Source organism: Salvelinus namaycush, chromosome 21, assembly GCF_016432855.1.
Source record: "Salvelinus namaycush isolate Seneca chromosome 21, SaNama_1.0, whole genome shotgun sequence".
Lineage (NCBI taxonomy): Eukaryota > Metazoa > Chordata > Actinopteri > Salmoniformes > Salmonidae > Salvelinus > Salvelinus namaycush.
In genome coordinates this window covers 49,029,831-49,051,915 of record NC_052327.1, presented here as the reverse complement: position 1 = coordinate 49,051,915, position 22,085 = coordinate 49,029,831, and the positions used below count along the sequence as shown (strand labels likewise).

At 43.3% G+C, this 22,085-nt stretch overlaps 1 protein-coding gene across 1 annotated transcript; it reads right to left on the bottom strand.

The window, feature by feature from the left end:
• Window positions 1-202: 202 nt before the first annotated feature.
• ighmbp2 (immunoglobulin mu DNA binding protein 2) lies at window positions 203-21,187 on the bottom strand. Its single transcript, XM_039017808.1, has 19 exons — window positions 21,121-21,187; window positions 19,713-19,795; window positions 17,351-17,520; window positions 16,610-16,805; window positions 16,407-16,504; window positions 16,040-16,203; window positions 11,756-11,956; window positions 10,942-11,089; window positions 10,565-10,739; window positions 8,932-9,114; window positions 8,423-8,541; window positions 8,092-8,186; window positions 7,807-7,930; window positions 7,555-7,730; window positions 5,107-5,290; window positions 4,668-4,846; window positions 3,994-4,411; window positions 2,703-2,905; window positions 203-1,542 (listed from the first exon to the last, which is right to left on the bottom strand). The coding sequence occupies exons 2-19, from the start codon at window positions 19,787-19,789 to the stop codon at window positions 1,342-1,344; spliced, it is 3,111 nt and encodes a 1,036-aa protein (XP_038873736.1). The 5' UTR covers window positions 19,790-19,795; window positions 21,121-21,187; the 3' UTR covers window positions 203-1,341.
• Window positions 21,188-22,085: the final 898 nt, after the last annotated feature.

Sequence of the window (22,085 nt, the reverse complement as noted above, 5' to 3'; positions counted from 1 at the left end):
GCTAGCTAGGTGTATAGCTAGCTAACAATAGCTACCTAGTGAAACAATGGAAGGAGCACAATCCATGGCTACAAAGCTAGCTAGCTAGCTAAGCTACCTACTCTGTAAGTTAGCTTGATGTGCTAGAAAGTAATAGAAACAAATTGAGATTAAAAGTAGAGAAACATGTTTTATTATCTTATGAATCAACTTATTTCTCCTGTCTTGAATGTAGAAGTTCTATTTTGTGATCTCCCAAAATAAAATGCTCTTTGATGAGATGTTCAGTGAGTGAATCAGGTCATCTCCATGGTAACAAGAGATTCTTCCTGCTCTACAGGACTTTAGACTAGCGTAAAACCCCTTAAGTAAGCCCTTACCTAGGTGCTCTATGCAACGGCCTTTAACAATTCCCTTAGGTAAGGGGAAATGATTCCTAAAGAGAAACACGATGTTTTATGCAACCAGGCTCAGGCCCCAAGTGAAACGATGTTGCTGGCCTCCACTTTATTGTCCATTAACGTACAGAGAATGGAAATGTGTCTTTATGGTCACCACCCAATCCCCTGAGACATACCCTGATGGCCTGGAGGCAATGCAGCGCCCCTGAACCATTTCTGGGCTAGTTGAGTGATGATGAACAAGTACATTTGGGACTGGCACCATGTGTATTCTACTAGTATGTTGAGACGCAGACTGAATTACATTTTTATTTTTTTTACAATTTGGAAATTGATCCGCGGGCTGCCAGTTGCCCATGCCTAAATTACACGATCAGAAGAAAAAAAAGAAGAGACTTCAGTAGCACTTGACAACTGTCAACCATAATGAAATCAGAACCGTTGATAAAGGTCTAGAAATATATAATAATATTAAAGTAGCCTAGTGGTTAGAGAAGCGGGTCAGCACCCGGAGAGTTGTCGGTACGAATCCCAGCTCAGATGGGAAAATCTGGTGCAGTGAGCCGGCAACTGGAGGGTTGCTGGCATCATCCTAGATACCGTCCCCTGCCGTTGTGCCGACGATCAAGGCACTAACCCCCTACAAATTATTTCAGGGACGCGGCACTGCAGATGACCCAGTCCATCAGCGTGTGTCTCGGGGGATTGGTTTCTGAGCATAAAGACAACTCCATTCTCTAAGTTAATGGACAATAAAGTACTGGAAGTTATGTCCTGTTATGTCCTGTATGTGTGTTTATAAGACGTATTGAGTTATATACTATATTAAAACACAAGATATTGACAGACCGGTTGAAATAATTTAGCAGTAATCTGTTTAATAATTATATCTATTCAGTCCACAAAGGATCATCCTCAGAGTTTACAGTCACTGACAAACTGGAATTAAAAAGGTCAAAGGTCAATTATTGTCATTCTCTTTGGGTTTGGTCTTCCGCTGCTTTTCCATGTCTTTGAGTTTGGAGTCCAGCTTCCTGTGTAGATAGGCCTTCTTGTTCGGATCTACAGACTTGTTCTTGTGTCCACTACCGGCATACAGAACCCCTTCTTTACTGATCCTCATCCTGGCATTGGCCCTGGCTTGGTCTCCACACCCATGGACCTGGAGGAGTCACAACACAGTCACAGAGGAGTCACAACACAGTCCCAGAGGAGTCACAACACAGTCACAGAGGAGTCACAACACAGTCCCAGAGGAGTCACAACACAGTCACCGAGGAGTCACAACACAGTCACCGAGGAGTCACAACACAGTCCCAGAGGAGTCACAACACAGTCCCAGAGGAGTCACAACACAGTCACCGAGGAGTCACAACACAGTCCCAGAGGAGTCACAACACAGTCACCGAGGAGTCACAACACAGTCACCGAGGAGTCACAACACAGTCACAACACAGTCCCAGATGAGTCACAACACAGTCCCAGAGGAGTCACAACACAGTCACAGAGGAGTCACAACACAGTCAGAGGAGTCACAACAGTCCCAGAGGAGTCACAACAGTCCCAGAGGAGTCACAACACAGAAACATCAGAGAATAACCTTTCCAAAAATGTGAAACTAAATTAAAATCAGTCCACTAAATACAAAATATACCTGAAAGTGACCACTGGTAGATAAGAGTTACAACAAATTAGAGATGTCGAACGGAAAACAAATGTAATTGAGTTTACTTGCAAATGCAGAATTAGTTTAGTGATCTGTCATTTAAAAGGGCAGTGCAGTCCAAAACGTGTTTTATATATATTTTCACGCTATAAAGTTGGAATAATACTGTGAAAATTATGATAATGCACTTTTAGTGTAAGAGCTGTTTGAAAAGACTGCCTGACATGTCAGTTTGATCGGCTGGGTGGGTTTCTGGTCACATCACCAGGCGGTGTAAGTTAATAGAACCACAAAGGGTTTCTTCTCTGCCAAAAAGAGCTAGTTTTCAGGTTACCCTCCCAGTAGGCTCCTCCCATTAGGCTCCTCAGCCCACTTCCAGACTGTCCTAGCCAAATTCCTGCTTGAAAATGTTTGCATTTTGCTAAGAAGACATTGTGTCTTTTGGACATTTTAATTCAAAAACAATCACAGTAAGGTACTTAAATTGTTAACCAGAAATGATTTGATAAAAATGGCTGCATTGGACTTATATAGACGTCTTGATTAACTCGAGTTAACGGATTAACTCTGGCAGCTAAACGTGCAAATGTTTACTAAACAGTGGAACATAATACAGTCAGAAAATGATTTGCCTAGATCTGGAAACAACGTCTTACCTCAGGTATGTGGTGACCGAGGCAGTATTGTCTGTTGCAGAACAGACAGAGTTGTCCCAGATAAATGACTAACGTTTTACACTTGACAAAACTACAGACACGTTCTGCCTTCACCACGGCATCTATAAGGGTGTCAAAATCATCGTCCGCCGTCGCAGCCGCAGCGATCTCACAGGCACCCGCTTTGGTCTTTTTGGTCTTTCCTAGAGGAGAGAAATTATACAGAACCAGTCAAAAGTTAGGACACACCTACTCATTGAAGGGTTTTTCTTTATTTTACTGTTTTCTACATTGTAGAATAATAGTGAAGACATCAAAACTATGAAATAACACATATGGAATCATGTAGTAACACAAAAAAAAGTTATTTTAGATTCTTCAAAGTAGACACCCTTTGCCTTGATGACAGCTTTGCACACTCTTGGCATTCTCTCAACCAGCTTCACCTGGAATGTTTTTTAAACAGTCTTGAAGGAGTCCCCATATATGCTGAGCACTTGTTGGCTGCTTTTCCTTCCCTCTGTGGTCCGACTCATCCCAAACCATCTCAATTGGGTTGAGGTCAGATGATTGTGGTTCCAGGTCATCTGATGCAGCACTCCATCACTCTCCTTGGTCAAATAGCCCTTACACAGCCTGGAGGTGTGTTGGGTCATTGTCCTGTTGAAAAACAAATGATTGTCCTACTAAGCACAAACCAGATGGGATGGCGTATCACTGCAGAATGCTGTGGTAGCCATGCTGGTTAAGTGTGCCTTGAATTCTAAATATATGACTGACAGTGTCACCAGCAAAGCACCCCCACATCATCACACCTCCTCCTCCATGCTTCACGGTTGGAACCACACGTGGAGACCCTGCTTCTACCCTGCTTCTCACAAAGACATGGCGGTTGGAACCAAAAATCTCTAATTTGGACTCATCATACCAAAGGTCAGATTCCCACCAGTCTAATGTCCATTGTTCGTGTTTCTTGGCCCAAGCAAGTCTCTTCTTATTATTGGTGTCCTTTTGTAGTTGTTTCTTTGCAGCAATTTGACCATGAAGGCCTGATTCACACAGTCTCCTCTGAACAGATGATGTTGAGATGTGTCTGTTACTTGAACTCTGTGAAGCATTTATTTGGGCTGCAATCTGAGGTGTTATACAATCTGAGGTGTATATCGGAGGATCAAAAATAAAACAGGCAATTAGAGTGAGCCTTGTTGATCATAAAGGAGGAATACGGTTTGATCAGAACTTATGTTGATCATCATTTTTGACTGCTAATTTGATCATTTTTTTCACTAACCTTTTGCCTTGGCCTTCTTAGCAGTCTGAGTCTGTCCTGCTGTACGGACGGTCTCTAGATGCTTCTTCTGCTCCCTCCTCTCCTGCTCCCGTCTCATTCGTTCCAGATGTAAAGTCTTGAGATCTACAGGTGCTGCCGGTTGCCCTACAGGAGGCCCTGTAACACTGTCTTCCTCCAGGACGGCTGCCGGGTGCCCTACAGGAGGCCCTGTAACCCTGTCTTCCTCCAGGACGGCTGCCGGTTGCCCTACAGGAGGCCCTGTAACCCTGTCTTCCTCCAGGACGGCTGCTGGTTGTAGGGCTTGTTGCTCCTCTTCTTCCCCAGCCTCGTTAGGCCCTGTCGGGGGTCTGGAGACAGTGATGCATCTGTCCTTTCCCTCTCCCTGGCTCTCATGGTTCAGGCCCAGCTCCTCTGCAACCTGTTTTAGGTGTATTTATTTGCAACAGGAAAAACAAAGCACAACATCAAAGTACAATACAGGGTGCAGGTGAGAAAGAGAAACACAAAATGAGCTTATGAAAAGTCTCACCATAATTTGTACATTCATAATGTACAACTACAAAAAAGTAATTTTCCTGAAGGAAAAACTGTGCTTTGTTTTTAGCTAATCGGTAGCCGTAGAAGTTAGTGTACTTTGCATCAGCAACTTAACAAAAACACAAAGTATTATGTACCTGGTGTACGAGCAGGCGGTCGTGGGAGTTGAGGGTCGAGGGAAACCGTAGCTCCGTCTGGTCTGGGTCCTGTAGGAACCACTCCACCTGGCCCTTGATTTCCAGGTATTTTATCTGGGTCAGTCTCTGCTCCTCCTCCGTGGGGGTGGAACGTCTGGCTTGGCTGTGTGTGCCGGGATCTGTGTCATGTTAATCAACGTGAACATGTAAACTTTTGTTTAAAATTTCAGTTGTGTGCATATTTCTGTATCACTACCACAGCAAGGGGGTAGATTAAACCTGATCCTGGAATAAAACAAAACTATTTTCAATTGAGATTTTCCATTGAATTAGATTTTTAGTCTAGGACTAGGCTTACTCTGGTTCTGGAAAACCAGCCTCTCCAAACCGTTAAACTCGTCCTTATTACTACACTATGTGAATAACGTCATAGCTGAACCTGTCTGGGGCTGTCCTCCCTGGGTCTTGTTCCCCCCAGAGGTCTTCTTGTGTCCTGGCTCCACCTTGCTCCCAGCCTGACCTCTGCCCTTCTGCTTGTTGGAGGTGGATGAGGAGCTGCTAGCGGTAGTGTTGCTGGACTTGGTATCTCGGTGGTCTCTGGTGTAGTTCTGGGGCACAATGTCCTGTAGGATGGATGGATGATACTTTCAGTTTCGATTTATACCAATTTATTTCTCAGGCTAGTATTGCCCCATATGGATAACAATATTTTTTAGACTAGTATTGCCTTTATCAATAGAGATATATTTTAGGCTAATATTGCCAATATCGATATTTTATAGTTTAATATCGTAACGTTATGACTCTAACTACTGTTCCCTTAAGGAGGCAAACGAGGTACAGCATACTATGGGGAGTTGTGCCTGACAAGGCCAATGAAATCCGCGCCTCGCTAGAAGCCCCGCCTTCCACAGGTGATACGTGTGAGGCTCGGATTCATTCCTTCCATTTCAAACCGCTCTTCACCGAGCTCAGGAATGGGCGGTGCGGGGCTAAAACAGGTGTTGTACCTCGTTTCCCTCCTTCAGGGAACAGTAGTTATAGTCATAACGTTAAGTTCCCTTTCAGTCAGTCAACTTATGTACAACATACTATGGAGAAATATAATCCCGCCTGAAAAGGAACCATTCCTTTACCTTGGCACCAGAGCTCAAAATTGCTTGCCACTTATATCCATACAGCCTTCTCATGGAGGGCCCCCTTGCAGACTGAACGGTAGCAATAACAGTCGGAGATAAACCTCTAGCCATCAGATTGGCCCTCTTAGGGGCCAGGCCCATAAGAACCAAATCTCTGGCCTCGCTTGCCAAACCTGCCCGTGCATGGATGTGTATAACACTGTTGGCTGTAATAGCCAGAGGCTCTTGATTATTCTTAGTTTGTAGACTCTGAGGTGTTTGCTGGACGTCGGTCTAGAACGCCACGCAAAGTTTATACCAGCCATTCTGGATCTTCGACATAGGAACCACTCGGCCTGCTTCTGGTGACGTGAGGATCTTTCCTCCCTCAATACAGGCACTGAGGCCTGGAGAACAGTCAACGTGATGACGCTGCAGAAACTCGGAACGAGCACAACAAATTGTAGCCTGTACCCTGACGTCAATGTTCGCACGATCCATGGAGACACTGCGCATGCGCGCAATTGGTCGGAGCAGACAGCGAGATTCCCGAGAATCTGGTTCTTCTTCTTCCATTTCCACCACTCTTGAGAACCGTGTGTCTGAACATGGCGAAGGAGAAAAAATGTGCTTAACAAGTCTCATAATAAAGTTTAATGGACTGTGAAATAGTGTTTAACATGACTACCTCATCTCTGTACCCCCACACATACAATTATCTGTAAGGTCCCTCAGTCCAGCAGTGAATTTCAAACACAGATTCAACCACAAAGACCAGGGAGGTTTTCCAATGCCTTGTAAAGAAGGGCACCTATTGGTAGATGGGTAAAATAATAAAATGCAGACATTGAATATCCCTTTTGAGCATGGTGAAGTTATTAATTACACTTTGGATGGTGCATTAATACACCCAGTCACTACAAAATATACAGTCGTCCTTCCTAACTCAGTTGCCAGAGAGGAAGGAAACCCGAGAGTGATGAATAGAAAACTACTTCCAGTTAATAATCTGGTATTAGCGGACAGAGCGCACCAGGTACTAGTCTACAGTAGCCCACAACATAACTGTTCTATGAAGAGCCTTGGCTCTGACATCAGATTACTAGGATGTTTTCACTTCGTCATCAGGGGTGTAGATGTGAGAAAAATAATAATACTTCATCCATTTGAATTTAGGCTGTAACAAAATGTGGAATAAGTCAAGGGGTATGAATACTGTGTTTGTGGCTAGTATTGCCGATATGGATTACGATATGTTTTAGGCTAGTATTGCCGATATGGAATACAATATTTTTTAGGCTAGTATTGCCGATATGGAATACAATATTTTTTAGGCTAGTATTGCCGATATGGAATACAATATTTTTTAGGCTAGTATTGCCGATATGGAATACAATATTTTTTAGGCTAGTATTGCCGATATGGAATACAATATTTTTTAGGCTAGTATTGCCGATATGGAATACAATATTTTTTAGGCTAGTATTGCCGATATGGAATACAATATTTTTTAGGCTAGTATTGCCGATATGGAATACAATATTTTTTAGGCTAGTATTGCCGATATGGAATACAATATTTTTAGGCTAGTATTGCCGATATGGAATACAATATTTTTAGGCTAGTATTGCCGATATGGAATACAATATTTTTAGGCTAGTATTGCCGATATCGATAGCAAAACAAGTACGTTTAAATGGGGGGGACTAAAAAAAACATTCCCTTGATAGACTGATACGTTATTGATTCCAAAAGGATTATAAACCTACCCGCAGGTACTCAAAGGCGGTGCGTACGTCTCCGTGCTGGGTCATGTGATCGATGAGGGTCTTGAGGAAGCCGTGGGTCTGGACGGTCTGTGTGTCACACACCAGGGCCAGGTGACGTCTGGCTCGAGTCACAGCCACGTTGATCCTCCGGTCTTCAGCTAAGAACCCTATCTCACCTGAAGGAGAAATAGAACTTAGTACATCAGCACGTTGGTAGAAATAGACGACACACACACACACACACTAGTTTACCTTTCCTGTTAGATCTGACCAAGGTCAGCACCACAGCCTCCTTCTCTCTGCCCTGGAAGCCGTCGACAGACTTGATCTCCAGATCGGGATGTCTGGCTGAGAGACGCTGACGCAGGAGATGCACCTAAACACAGACAAGAACATAAACAGCCTCTGCACCTTCTGTCACAAACGTTTCAGATCAAGGCTTACAAGACACAGGGCTCTGCAAAACTCAACTGATCTCCACCCCAAAAACAAATAGAGCTAAAACGTTCAATAGTGCAGAAAGCAGCCGTGACTCACCTGCAGATTGTAAGGGGCAATAACAGCGATGTCTTTAGGTTTCACCCCAGCTTCAGTCAACGCTTTGATGTGCAGTTCCACAATGTCCACCTCACCTGTTTATCAGAATACGAGTTCATCACAATTAGTTTATTAGATTTCAGCACCTCACACGGGTCCTAAGAAGACAAGATACCCGCGTGTGTTTCCTCTTAGTTTAGACTAGGTCATACTGTGTAGAGCTAGGGGACATTTTGGTTTGGTAGTAGTAAAAATAACAAACATGATCACAACATAAAATCAACAACCAACAGGAAATAGGACACCACCTCATATCATTTAGAAAGCTGACCTTGGTTTCCTTTGGACTGTTCGTCTGTCACCTCCATCTCACTAAGCCCACAGCCTGCTGTGTCTATGAGGAGGAGAGGGGTGCTGGTCTCTTCAACACTGGCTACTCCTGGGAGATCTCTGTTCAGGGGGAAGAGCCATGTTAGAACTGGGTTCCTTACAGGGTTGGGGTCAATTCCAATTCAATTCAGGAAGTAAAGTGAGAGTCAACTTCCTTCCGTCAATCCAGGAATTAACTTAAAGTCTAGAATGAAAATCCAAATTGGACTTCCAGTTAAATTACTGAATTCAAATGGAATTGAACTGTAAATTGTGATCCTAAACCCTCATTAAAATGTCTACTAATTTGATGTGAGATAAATGGGCTGTGTTTACACAGGCAGCCCAATTCTGATCCTTTGACTAATTATTGATCTTTTGACCAAATCAGACCAGATGCCAATACTTGGGGCAAAAAGAACCTGAATTGGGCTGCCGGTGTAAACGTAGCCAAAAGGAGGCAATTGTTACTTGAGCAGGTGTTTCTCCACTGAGCTGTGTGCGGTGAGTTGCCCCTGGTACATCTGTTCTGAGGCCCAGGTCATGATGTTACTGTTCATGCGGTACTGCACTGTCAGCATCCTGACTACGGAGTCTCCATACTTCTGGATCAACCTCTCCATCAGGCTGACAGACAGGCCTTTAGACGCAGCCCTGGATGAGAAAAATAGTATTGATTGAAATCCAAGTATCCATTTTAAATATGGCAAAAAGTAAAAAACGACACAAGCATGAATACTGTTTAACAAACTATTTACATGGCAGGTGTGACTGGGGACAGTCAGAACCCACTACCTGTTGCTCATTTTACATCTTTATTGGAGCATTTTTATTTTATTATTTTATTACAGACTCGGTCAGGGATAGGTGAAAAATGTCAGTGAAGACAGTTGGTCTGCGCATGCTTTGAGTACACGTCCTGGTAATCCATCGCGGCTTTGTGAATGTTGATCTGTTTAAAGGTTTTGTTCACATCGGCTACCGAGAGCGTTATCACACAGTCATCCAGAACAGCTGGTGCTCTCATGCATGCTTCAGTGTTACTTGCCTCGAAGCGAGCATAAAATGCATTTAGCTCGTCTGGTAGGCTCGCGTCACTGGGCAGCTTGCGTCTGGGTTTCCCTTTGTAGTCCGTAATAGTTTTCAAGCCCTGCCACATCAGACGAGCGTCAGAGCCGGTGTAGTAGGATTCAATCTTAATCCTGTATTGACGCTTTGCTTGTTTGATGGTTCGTCTGAGGGCATAGCGGGATTTCTTATAAGCGTACGGATTAGTCTCCCGCTCCTTGAAAGCGGCAGCTCTAGCCTTTAGCTCGATGCGGATCTTGCCTGTAATCCATGGCTTCTGGTTGGGATATGTACGTACGGTCACTGTGCGGACGACATCGTTGATGCACTTATTGATGAAGCCAGTGACTGATGTGGTGTACTCCTCAATGCCATTGGATGAATCCCAATACATATTCCAGTCTGTGCTAGCAAAACAGTCCTGTAGTGTAGCATCCGCGTCATCTGACCACTTCCGTATTGAGCGAGTCACTGGTACTTCCTGCTTTAGTTTTTGCTTGTAAGCAGGAATCAGGATATAATTATGGTCAGATTTGCCAAATAGAGGGTGAGGGAGAGCTTTGTACATGTCTCTGTGATTGGAGTAAAGGTGGTCTAGGATTTTTCCCCCTCATCCTGGTGTAACGGATGTGAAATGACTATCTAGTTAGCGGTGGTGCGCGCTAATAGCCTTTCAATCGGTGACGTCACTCGCTCTGAGACCTTGAAGTAGTGGTTCCCCTTGCTCTGCAAGGGCCGCGGCTTTTGTGGAGCGATGGGTAACGATGCTTCGTGGGTGACTGTTGTTGATGTGTGCAGAGGGTCCCTGCTTCGGGTCGGGGCGAGGGGACGGACTAAAGTTAAACTGTTACACCGGGAAGATGGGACGCCTTTAATTTTGAGCCCTGCTCTGAAGGCTCCGTTTAAGGCCCCATCTTATTCCTTATCTACATGCACCCCCCTTGGTCTCCAAACTCGAAATGTGACCAATTCCACTGACTATACACAGAGCAACATATATGTGTTGGTGGGACCAATAAGAAGAGCTGATATTTACGTGTGAGACTTGATGGTGGGTGGCAGCTGCTTGTAGTCTCCAGCCAGGATACACTTCCTGCCTCGGAGCAGAGCGATCCAGCATGAGCTCTCCAACGCCTGGGCACACTCATCGATCACCACCCAGTCAAAATGGTCTACAGGTAGGTTCTTCAGAGGGCCACCATCATTAGCACCTGGAGACAACACAGACAGGTAATAATATTGTTCAATAGGACACACATCCAGTCACAATGAAGATAGAGGGTTGTGTCCAAAGGGAAGAAAACGGACTGAAATAGGAAGGCGCAACCAGGACTTGTTGTGTTGCAAAACATTTTTGAAACGTTTTATAGCGTGTGCCCTAATGAACAACTGTTGATATCCACCATCACTCACCTGTGTTAGTAGCTAGAACCACATCAGCGCGTTTGAGGACCTCAGCAATGGCTGTAGCTTCCCTGGTCCTCAGCTCTTTCCTCAGCTCTCCTACCTCCCTCTTCAGGTGGATCCGATCTCGTTTGTCCTTCATCTTCTTCATCCCCATCTTCACCATACATTGAGAAAACACAACAATATCAAACCCAGAAGCATTCCAATACATCATGAAAAATACACAGAGAACATTACCTTATTATCTAAGTCTAAAAGTCACAAATCCGAATGTGAGGAGCTGGGAGTTAATCAATGGGAGTCAATCAATCAAAATCAGTTTCTGGACATTGATATACTGTGTACAGAACCTGTCAAAAGTTTGGAAACATCTACTCATTGAAGGGTTTTTCTATATTTTTACTATTTTCTACAATGTAGAATAATAGTGAAAACATCGAAGTTATTAAATAACATATGGAATTATGTAGTAAACAAAAAAGTGTAAAACAAATATTTTATATTTGAAGAATCTCAAATATAAAATATATTTTGATTTGTTGGACACTTTGGTTATTACATGATGTGTTATTTCATAGTTTTGATGTCTTCACTATTATTCTAAAATGTAGAAAATTGTAAAAATAAAGAAAATCGCTTGAATGAGTAGGTGTGTCCAAACTTTGGACTGGTACTGTATTACAGTAACTTCTGAAACCAAAATATCTGTGATCATAATTTACCAGTCAAATAATTAGAGACCATGCTAGCGCCCCACTGTAAATTCACCACACTGACATAAAGATGTGATTATCATTGATGCCATATTATCAATACTCACAAAAGCTTTGTCGATATCTTTGCGTATGTCAGCGATGATGTTGGTGTTGTCACTGTGAGCGAGGACGGCGTCTAGCGAGTGTTTCTGAATGGACTCTAGCAGGCGGGCAGGGTGACCCAGTCTCAGGACCTTAGCTTTGGCCTTAGCCAGGCGCTCTACCAGGTTATCCACGGCCACGTTAGAACCAGCACAGCACAGGACCTACAGGACAAACAGAGAAACAAAACAGAGAAAGACATTCAAATAAAATTACTGTAAAATGCTTACTTAAAAGCCCTTAACCACGCAGGTCAAGAAATAGAGTTAAGAAAATATTTAATAAATAAAGTAAAACATTTAAATTTAAACAAAATAACAATAACGAGGCTATATATGTACACGGGGTGCCGGTACCGAGTCAATGTGCGGGGTTGGGTGACAATTTTTAGGGCCTTCCTCTGACACCGCCTGATATTGAGGTCCTGGCAGGAAGCTTGGCCCCAGTGATGAACTGGGCCGTACGCACGACCCTCTGTAGCGAATTACAGTCGGACGCCGAGCAGTTGCCGCGGTGATGCAACCGCTCAGGATGCCCTCGATGGTGCAGCTGTAGAACCTTTTGAGGATCTGGGGACCCATGACAAATCTTTTCAGTCTCCTGAGGGGGAAAAAGGTGTTGTCGTGCCCTCTTCACGACTGCCTTGGTGTGTTTGGACCATAATAGTTGGTTGGTGATGTGGACACCAAGGAACTTGAAGCTCTCAACCTGCTCCACTACAGACCCGTCGATGAGAATGGGGGCGTGATCAGCCCTCCTTTTCCTGTAGTCCACAATCAGCTCCTTTGTCTTGATCACGTTGAGGGAGAGGTTGTTGTCCTGGAACCACACTGCCAGGTCTCTGACCTCCTCCCCATAGGCCGTCTCATTGTTGTCGGTGGTCAGGCCTACCACTGTTGTGTCATCAGCAAACTTAATGATGGTGTTGGAGTCGTGCATGGCCATGCAGTCGTGGGTGAACAGGGAGTACAGGAGGGGACTGAGCACGCACCCGAGGGTCCCGTGTTGAGGATCAGCGTGGCAGATGTGTTGTTGCCTCCCCTTACCACCTGGGGGGCGGCCCGTCAGGAAGTCCAGAATCCAGTTGCCTTTCAAAGCACTTCATGGCTACCGACGTGAGTGCTACAGGGCAGTAGTCATTTAGGCAGGTTACCTTTGTGTTCTTGGGCACAGGGACAATGGTGGTCTGCTTGAAACATGTAGATATTACAGACTCAGTCAGGGAGAGGTTGAAGAAACTTGACAGTTGGTCCACGCATGCTCTGAGTACACAGTCATCCGGTACAGCTGGTGCTCTCATGCATGCTTCAGTGTTGCTTGCCTCGAAGCGAGCTTAGAAGACATTTAGCTAGTCTGGCTCGCGTCACTGGGCAGCTCGCATCTGGGTTTCCCTTTGTGGACCGTAATAGTTTTCAAGCCCTGCCACATCCAACGAGCGTCAGAGCCGATGTAGTAGGATTCAATCTTAATCCTGTATTGACACTGGGCCTGTTTGATGGTTCATCTGAGTGAGTAGCGGGATTTCTTATAAGCGTCCGGATTAGTGTCCCGCTCCTTGAAAGCGGCAGCTCTACCCTTTAGCTCAGTGTAGATCTAGCCTGTGATCCATGGCTTCTGGTTGGGGTATGTAGCTAGGTATGTAACATACCAACAGGGTATGTAGCTAGGTATGTAACATACCAACAGGGTATGTAGCTCGGTCACCAATAAGAGTCCAAATCTGGTCCAAGTGTGACTAACAAAACAATCAAGCCATTATTATGATTACAAGGGACTACCTAAACCATATTTAAGAAGGGACTACTACCTAAACCATATTTAAAAAAGGGACTACTACCTAAACCATATTTAAAAAAGGGACTACTACCTAAACCATATTTAAAAAAGGGACTACTACCTAAACCATATTTAAAAAAGGGACTACTACCTAAACCATATTTAAAAAAGGGACTACTACCTAAACCATATTTAAAAAAGGGACTACTACCTAAACCATATTTAAAAAAGGGACTACTACCTAAACCATATTTAAAAAAGGGACTACTACCTAAACCATATTTAAAAAAGGGACTACTACCTAAACCATATTTAAAAAAGGGACTACTACCTAAACCATATTTAAAAAAGGGACTACTACCTAAACCATATTTAAAAAAGGGACTACTACCTAAACCATATTTAAAAAAGGGACTACTACCTAAACCATATTTAAAAAAGGGACTACTACCTAAACCATATTTAAAAAAGGGACTACTACCTAAACCATATTTAAAAAAGGGACTACTACCTAAACCATATTTAAAAAAGGGACTACTACCTAAACCATATTTAAAAAAGGGACTACTACCTAAACCATATTTAAAAAAGGGACTACTACCTAAACCATATTTAAAAAAGGGACTACTACCTAAACCATATTTAAAAAAGGGACTACTACCTAAACCATATTTAAAAAAGGGACTACTACCTAAACCATATTTAAAAAAGGGACTACTACCTAAACCATATTTAAAAAAGGGACTACTACCTAAACCATATTTAAAAAAGGGACTACTACCTAAACCATATTTAAAAAAGGGACTACTACCTAAAACCATATTTAAAAAAGGGACTACTACCTAAACCATATTTAAAAAAGGGACTACTACCTAAACCATATTTAAAAAAGGGACTACTACCTAAACCATATTTAAAAAAGGGACTACTACCTAAACCATATTTAAAAAAGGGACTACTACCTAAACCATATTTAAAAAGGGACTACTACCTAAACCATATTTAAAAAGGGACTACTACCTAAACCATATTTAAAAAGGGACTACTACCTAAACCATATTTAAAAAGGGACTACTACCTAAACCATATTTAAAAAGGGACTACTACCTAAACCATATTTAAAAAGGGACTACTACCTAAACCATATTTAAAAAGGGACTACTACCTAAACCATATTTAAAAAGGGACTACTACCTAAACCATATTTAAAAAGGGACTACTACCTAAACCATATTTAAAAAGGGACTACTACCTAAACCATATTTAAAAAGGGACTACTACCTAAACCATATTTAAAAAGGGACTACTACCTAAACCATATTTAAAAAGGGACTACTACCTAAACCATATTTAAAAAGGGACTACTACCTAAACCATATTTAAAAAGGGACTACTACCTAAACCATATTTAAAAAGGGACTACTACCTAAACCATATTTAAAAAGGGACTACTACCTAAACCATATTTAAAAAGGGACTACTACCTAAACCATATTTAAAAAGGGACTACTACCTAAACCATATTTAAAAAGGGACTACTACCTAAACCATATTTAAAAAGGGACTACTACCTAAACCATATTTAAAAAGGGACTACTACCTAAACCATATTTAAAAAGGGACTACTACCTAAACCATATTTAAAAAGGGACTACTACCTAAACCATATTTAAAAAGGGACTACTACCTAAACCATATTTAAAAAGGGACTACTACCTAAACCATATTTAAAAAGGGACTACTACCTAAACCATATTTAAAAAGGGACTACTACCTAAACCATATTTAAAAAGGGACTACTACCTAAACCATATTTAAAAAGGGACTACTACCTAAACCATATTTAAAAAGGGACTACTACCTAAACCATATTTAAAAAGGGACTACTACCTAAACCATATTTAAAAAGGGACTACTACCTAAACCATATTTAAAAAGGGACTACTACCTAAACCATATTTAAAAAGGGACTACTACCTAAACCATATTTAAAAAGGGACTACTACCTAAACCATATTTAAAAAGGGACTACTACCTAAACCATATTTAAAAAGGGACTACTACCTAAACCATATTTAAAAAGGGACTACTACCTAAACCATATTTAAAAAGGGACTACTACCTAAACCATATTTAAAAAGGGACTACTACCTAAACCATATTTAAAAAGGGACTACCTAAACCATATTTAAAAAGGGACTACCTAAACCATATTTAAAAGGGACTACCTAAACCATATTTAAAAGGGACTACCTAAACCATATTTAAAAGGGACTACCTAAACCATATTTAAAAGGGACTACCTAAACCATATTTAAAAGGGACTACCTAATCCATATTTAAAAGGATTACCTAAACCATATTTAAAGCCAGATTCTGCAACTTTTTCAATATGACAAAAAATTGTCAATGCTTGATAATTCTCTTGATAAGAATGGACACACCAATGTACTGTATGACATAATCTCTACCTTCTGTCCCCGTTTGACCACTTGCAGGATGATTTCCACCACAGTGGTTGTCTTGCCAGTGCCTGGTGGCCCGTGTATTACAGCTACCTCTCTCTGAGACAGCGCAAACGACACCGCCTGTCTCTGAGACTCATCCAGACCAGTGTTCAGGAAACACAGATCATCTGAACAAAGAAGAGAGATAATTGTCAATCTTACATTTGCATCTGAGAAGTTTTTTTTTTTTTTTTTAGACAAGTGAATATTTTTTTCTGATGTCCAAAATCACAAAGGCAATAATTTTCACATTCTTCTATTTCAGAGAGTATAATTCCAGATCTGGTGTGATACAGTAAGCTCATAACATATTCCTGAGAGGAAGCATTACGTGGTTGTGATATAGAGCCAGGTTCTGAGTAGCCGAAGAGAACGCTGATCAAATCCGAGGCTGGTCCACTGCTGTACCCATTCAGAGTGTTCAAGGCCCTGCGGACAACAAGTAATGGAATAGGTTAGGATTAGAGTCAGAGTTATAGGTTAGTGTTAAGATCAGGGTAACGGTTAAGCTCGGGCATAGGTTTTCTTACTAACTTTTTCATGCGTTTGTATGTGACATCGTTAGCCAGCTTCATGAGGTTGTACAGAGCGTCTGTGTCCAGGTTGAGTCCGTCCGGCGAGTCCTCACAGGCCACGGTTACCGCTGACTGACTGATGCGGGTCACTACACCAGTACACAGCTGGGAGGACGGCGTACAGCCATCCAGGTCATACAGACCCACTATGTCTCCTGCAACCACAGATAAATCAATCAGAGAGTTAGCGATTTAGTTTAGTCAAATTTAGTGTAAATAGCCTTTTCATAGACCTGTTTGTGCTTTTTGCCAACTCCAATGGCCATAGGAGTTGGCAGGACATCAAATATATGGAACCAGGCGGGTCTTACATACAGTAGATAAATAAAGATGGCTAGACCATAAGCTATGATATTCAACGTTAATGTTTATTTATTTACTTTTTAATTTTACCCCCTTTTCTCCCCAATTTCGTGGTATCCAATTGTTAGTAGTTACTATCTTGTCTCATCGCTACAACTCCCGTACGGGCTCGGGAGAGACGTGTGCGCGATGAGACAAGGATATCCCTACCGGCCAAACCCTCCCTAACTTGGACGACGCTAGGCCAATTGTGCGTCGCCCCACGGACCTCCCGGTCGCGGCCGGCTGCGACAGAGCCTGGGCGCGAACCCAGAGTGTCTGGTGGCACAGCTAACACTGCGATGCAGTGCCCTTGACCACTGCGCCACCCGTGAGGCCCGATATTCAACGTTCTTACCGGGTCCAAAGTTGTTGCTAGGTAGCACAGAGACGCCCATGTGTTTTCTGGGTTCTAGAAGAAGGAGTGATCTTCCATAAAGGCCAGTTGACTGGCTTCCTATCTGCAGCTTCAGAAGACAAACACCTTTACTCTGGAGATCTTTCAGAGAGACATTCTCCTGCCATAGCCTGCAGGTGCACAACAAGAGGAAACATTCAGAAACACTTCAATGTCCTCAATGAGGCAATTCATTTAGCGACGAACACAATGCATTCTGACCAAAACATCTTTAAAAACAACAGAAAGGAAACATGTTTTGTACCGGATGACTGTGTACTCAGAGCATGCTTGGACCAACTGTCAAGATTCTTCAACCTCTCCCTGACTGAGTCTGTAATATCTACATGTTTCAAGCAGACCACCATAGTCCCTGTGCCCAAGAACACAAAGGTAACCTGCCTAAATGACTACTGCCCTGTAGCACTCACGTCGGTAGCCATGAAGTGCTTTGAAAGGCAACTGGATCCTGGACTTCCTGACGGGCCGCCCCCCCAGGTGGTAAGGGGAGGCAGCAACACATCTGCCACGCTGAACCTAAACACCGGGGCCCCTCAGGGATGTGTGCTCAGTCCCCTCCTGTACTCCCTGTTCACCCACGAGTGCATGACCAGGCACGACTCCAACACCATTATTAAGTTTGCTGATGACACAACAGTGGTCTATGGGGAGGAGGTCAGACACCTGGCAGTGTGGTGCCAGGACAACAACCTCTCCCTCAATGTGAGCAAGACAAAGGAGCTGATTGTGGACTACAGGAAAAGGAGGACCGAGCACGCCCCCATTCTCATCGACGGGGCTGTAGTGGAGCAGGTTGAGAGCTTCAAGTTCCTTGATGTCCACATCACCAACGAACTATCATGGTCCAAACACACCAAGACAGTCGTGAAGAGGGCACGACAATGCCTATTGACTGAAAAGTTTTGTCATGGGTCCTCATATCCTCAAAAAGTTCTACAGCTGCAACATCGAGAGCATCCCGAATGGTTGCATCACCGCCTGGTATGGCAACTGCTCGGCCTCCGCCTGCAAGGAACTACAGAGGGTAGTGCGTACGGCCCAGTACCGCACTGCAAGTGGTACCAGAGAGCCAAGTCTAGGACCAAAAGGCTTCTTTACAGCTTCTACCCCCAAGCCATAACACTCCTGAACAGTTAGCCAAATGGCTACCCGGACTATTTGCATTGTCCCCCCCCCAAACCCCCATTTTTACACTGCTGCTACTCTCTGTTTATTGCCCATGCAGTCACTTTACCTCTACCTACATATTACCTCAACTAACCGGTACCCCCACACACCGACGCGGTACCGGTACCCCCTGTATATAGCCTCCACACCGACTCGGTACCGGTACCCCCTGTATATAGCCTCCACATTGACTCTGTACCGGTACCCCCTGTATATAGCCACCACACCGACTCTGTACCGTAACACCCTGTATATAGCCTCCACACCGACTCGGTACCGGTACCCCCTGTATATAGCCTCCACACCGACTCGGTACCGGTACCCCCTGTATATAGCCTCCACACTGGTACCCCCTGTATATAGCCTCCACACTGGTACCCCCTGTATATAGCCTCCACACTGACTCGGTACCGGTGCCCCCTGAATATAGCCTCCACACTGGTACCCCCTGTATATAGCCTCCACATTGGTACCCCCTGTATATAGCCTCCACACTGACTCTGTACCGGTACCCCCTGTACATAGCCTCCACACTGACTCTGTACCTGTACCCCCTGTATATAACCTCCACATTGACTCTGTACCGGTACCCCCTGTATATAGCCTCCACATTGACTCTGTACCGGTACCCCCTGTATATAGCCTCCACACTGACTCTGTACCGGTACCCCCTGTATATAGCCTCCACATTGACTCTGTACCGGTACCCCCTGTATATAGCCTCCACACTGACTCTGTACCGGTACCCCCTGTATATAGCCTCCACACTGACTCTGTACCGGTACCCCCTGTATATAGCCTCCACATTGACTCTGTACCAGTACCCCCTGTATATAGCCTCCACATTGACTCTGTACCGTAACACCCTGTATATAGCCTCCACACTGACTCGGTACCGTAATACCCTGTATATAGCCTCGTTACTGTTATATTATTGTTGCTCTTTAATTATGTTATTTTTCCTTCATTTATCATTTATTTAGTAAATAACTTAACAGTTATTTTTTCTTAACTGCATTGTTGGTTAAGGGCTTGTCCGTAAGCATATCACTGTAAGGTCTACTACATCTGTTGTATTCGGCGCATGTAACAAACACGATATGATTCTAAGATAATATAGGAGTTAAATACATACCTTGTCTCCTCGATCTCTGCTTCTCTCTCCTCCTGAAGGAGCTCTAGGGTCTTGGACACAAAGCATTCCACCTCCATTTCTCACTGAAATGACACAAGCATAATGTACAGTTTACTCCAGAGAACACATGTTTCCGCTGCTCCAGAGTCCAATGGCGGTGAGCTTTACACCACTCCAGCCGATGCTTGGCGCATGGTGATCTTAGGCTTGTGTGCGTGCGGCTGCTCGGGCCATGGAAACCCATTTCACGAAGCTCCAGACAAACAGTTATTGTCCTTAAGTTGCTTCCAAAGGCAGTTTGGAACTCGGTAGTGAGTGTTGTAACCAAGGACAGAAAAGTTTTACGTGCTTCAGCACTCATGGTCCCATTCTGTGAGCTTGTGTGGTCTACCACTTTGCGGCTGAGCCGTTGTTGCTCCTAGACGTTTCTGCTCTAGTAGGGCAGAACTTTGATGAACTGACTTGTTGTGAAGGTGGCATCCTATGACGGTGCAACGTTGAAAGTCACTGAGCTCTTCAGTAAGGTCATTCTGCTGTTAATGTTTGTCTATGGCGATTGCATGGCTGTGTGCTCTACTTTGTACACCTGTCAGCAACGTGTAACAGTATAACTTTAAACCGTCCCCTCGCCCCGACACGGGCGCGAACCAGGGACCCTCTGCACACATCAACAACTGACACCCACGAAGCGTTGTTACCCATCGCTCCACAAAAGCCGCAGCCCTTGCAGAGCAAGGGGCAACACTACTAATAGGTTTCAGAGCAAGTGACGTAACTGATTGAAACGCTACTAGCGCGTACCCGCTAACTAGCTAGCCATTTCACATCCGTTACAAACGGGTGTGGCTGAAATAGCCAAATCCACTAATTTGAAGGGGTGTCCACATACTTTTGTAGATACAGTGCACCAACTATTGTACCTTCACAAAAAAACATTAAGACACGGCTAAAGGACAATCAGACGTGTGCACATAATTACTAGCTGTGTATTGCCGCTTTTCATGTAGCTTGTGAGGTGTTACAAACACTTTTTGTTGATTTGATGTATTATGTTTTATTGCGCTATTGCTCTGTCTGCGTGCTACGTGTTTCTTGTCCTATGTTGCTCTGGGTGCTCTCATTGTCTGTCTGGATTGTTATTGGAATTGTTTTTAATAACCAGCCCAGGGACTGCGGTTCAAAATTAGCCGTCACTTTTACTGGACAGGACAGTGCACGTTAAAAGAGCCAGCTAGCTAGGTAGGCTAACTAGCTAGCCTACCATTGATATATAGCTGCTACTGTTATTTCATTTAAGAAAATAACACAAAGAACGGCAGATTAACAGTGTTAGCTATAATTACCAACTGCTTATTAAATATCCGTTCTATAACGAAAGCAAACTAGTGTAGGTAAAACCAAAAACTACCTGCTTGTTGAATCAGTTCGAGTTGAGCAAATTCATTATTGTTCCTCTTCGGTGGATTAATGCGTCATTTAGTTGCTCACACGTCTAAGGTATATCGCCACCTGCTGAGCTGGAGCGTGGGTTAGGTTGAACGTTTCTGAATAAATCTACCGTTTATTTTATTTGCTACCAAAAAAAAAAGATAATTCTCTGTCCTTTGATTTTTCCTATAAATGTTGTATGCTGTAATATGTGCTTATTTCATTGTGCGACTTCCATGAGCAAAAGTTCTAAATACAAAACTCTTATTTTGAAAACCACAAATGGAGGACCAGGAAGTGTCTCTTCTTCCTCTTTGTTTTTTTTCTGCCAGCTAGCTGTCAAACAGCTCGTACACACCATAGAGAAGGATAGAGAAAGCATCCCTAATATCCTTTCTATTATGGCGTCTGCGCACAGGCAGCGCAATAAAGAACAAAAGTAACGCCATGGTTCATTGAACAAAGTCTATGGGAAAATGAATGGAAGTTTTTGTAGGGGTTTTGGATAAATGACCAAAATAAGGTCTTTGGTAAACACAGGCTGAGGAGATCTTATACGTTTTGGTCAATGAGATCATCTTCGTCAGCCAACGTCGCTGTTTGTGAATATTGAAGCATTTATGTAATTTAAAAAACACATAAAGCCTTCAGAATTCATGAAGGTCATGTTAACTGACTGATTATCTCATAGAACAACATTTTAAAGATTTTCTAAACCTGTGTTAATCTTATTTTCTGTGTTATTCCTAAAACCCTATATTTCCCAAGTAATTTTCCCCATGGGAATGGCTGAACGATCCAGAGGTAACTCCTTATATGGGTTTTAGGACTACAAACTGGAGAGCTCTATTGAGGCAATCTCCATTTTGAATTAGTCAATTTTCTTCTTCTTGATCTGCTTATTCCTTCTGATGACCCTGTTGGACATGACTCCAACATGGTCAC

What these genes read in the sequence shown, in the direction of transcription:
- ighmbp2 (XM_039017808.1), bottom strand. Translation starts at nt 19,789, where the DNA reads ATGGAGGTGGAATGCTTTGTGTCCAAGACCCTAGAGCTCCTTCAGGAG. An exon ending in CCCACCATCAAGTCTCACAC is followed by an intron (nt 9,115 to 10,564) that starts GTAAATATCAGC and finishes TTTCTCATCCAG; the next exon opens with GGCTGCGTCTAAAGGCCTGT. An exon ending in GGGAGGACAGCCCCAGACAG is followed by an intron (nt 4,847 to 5,106) that starts GTTCAGCTATGA and finishes AACATGACACAG; the next exon opens with ATCCCGGCACACACAGCCAA.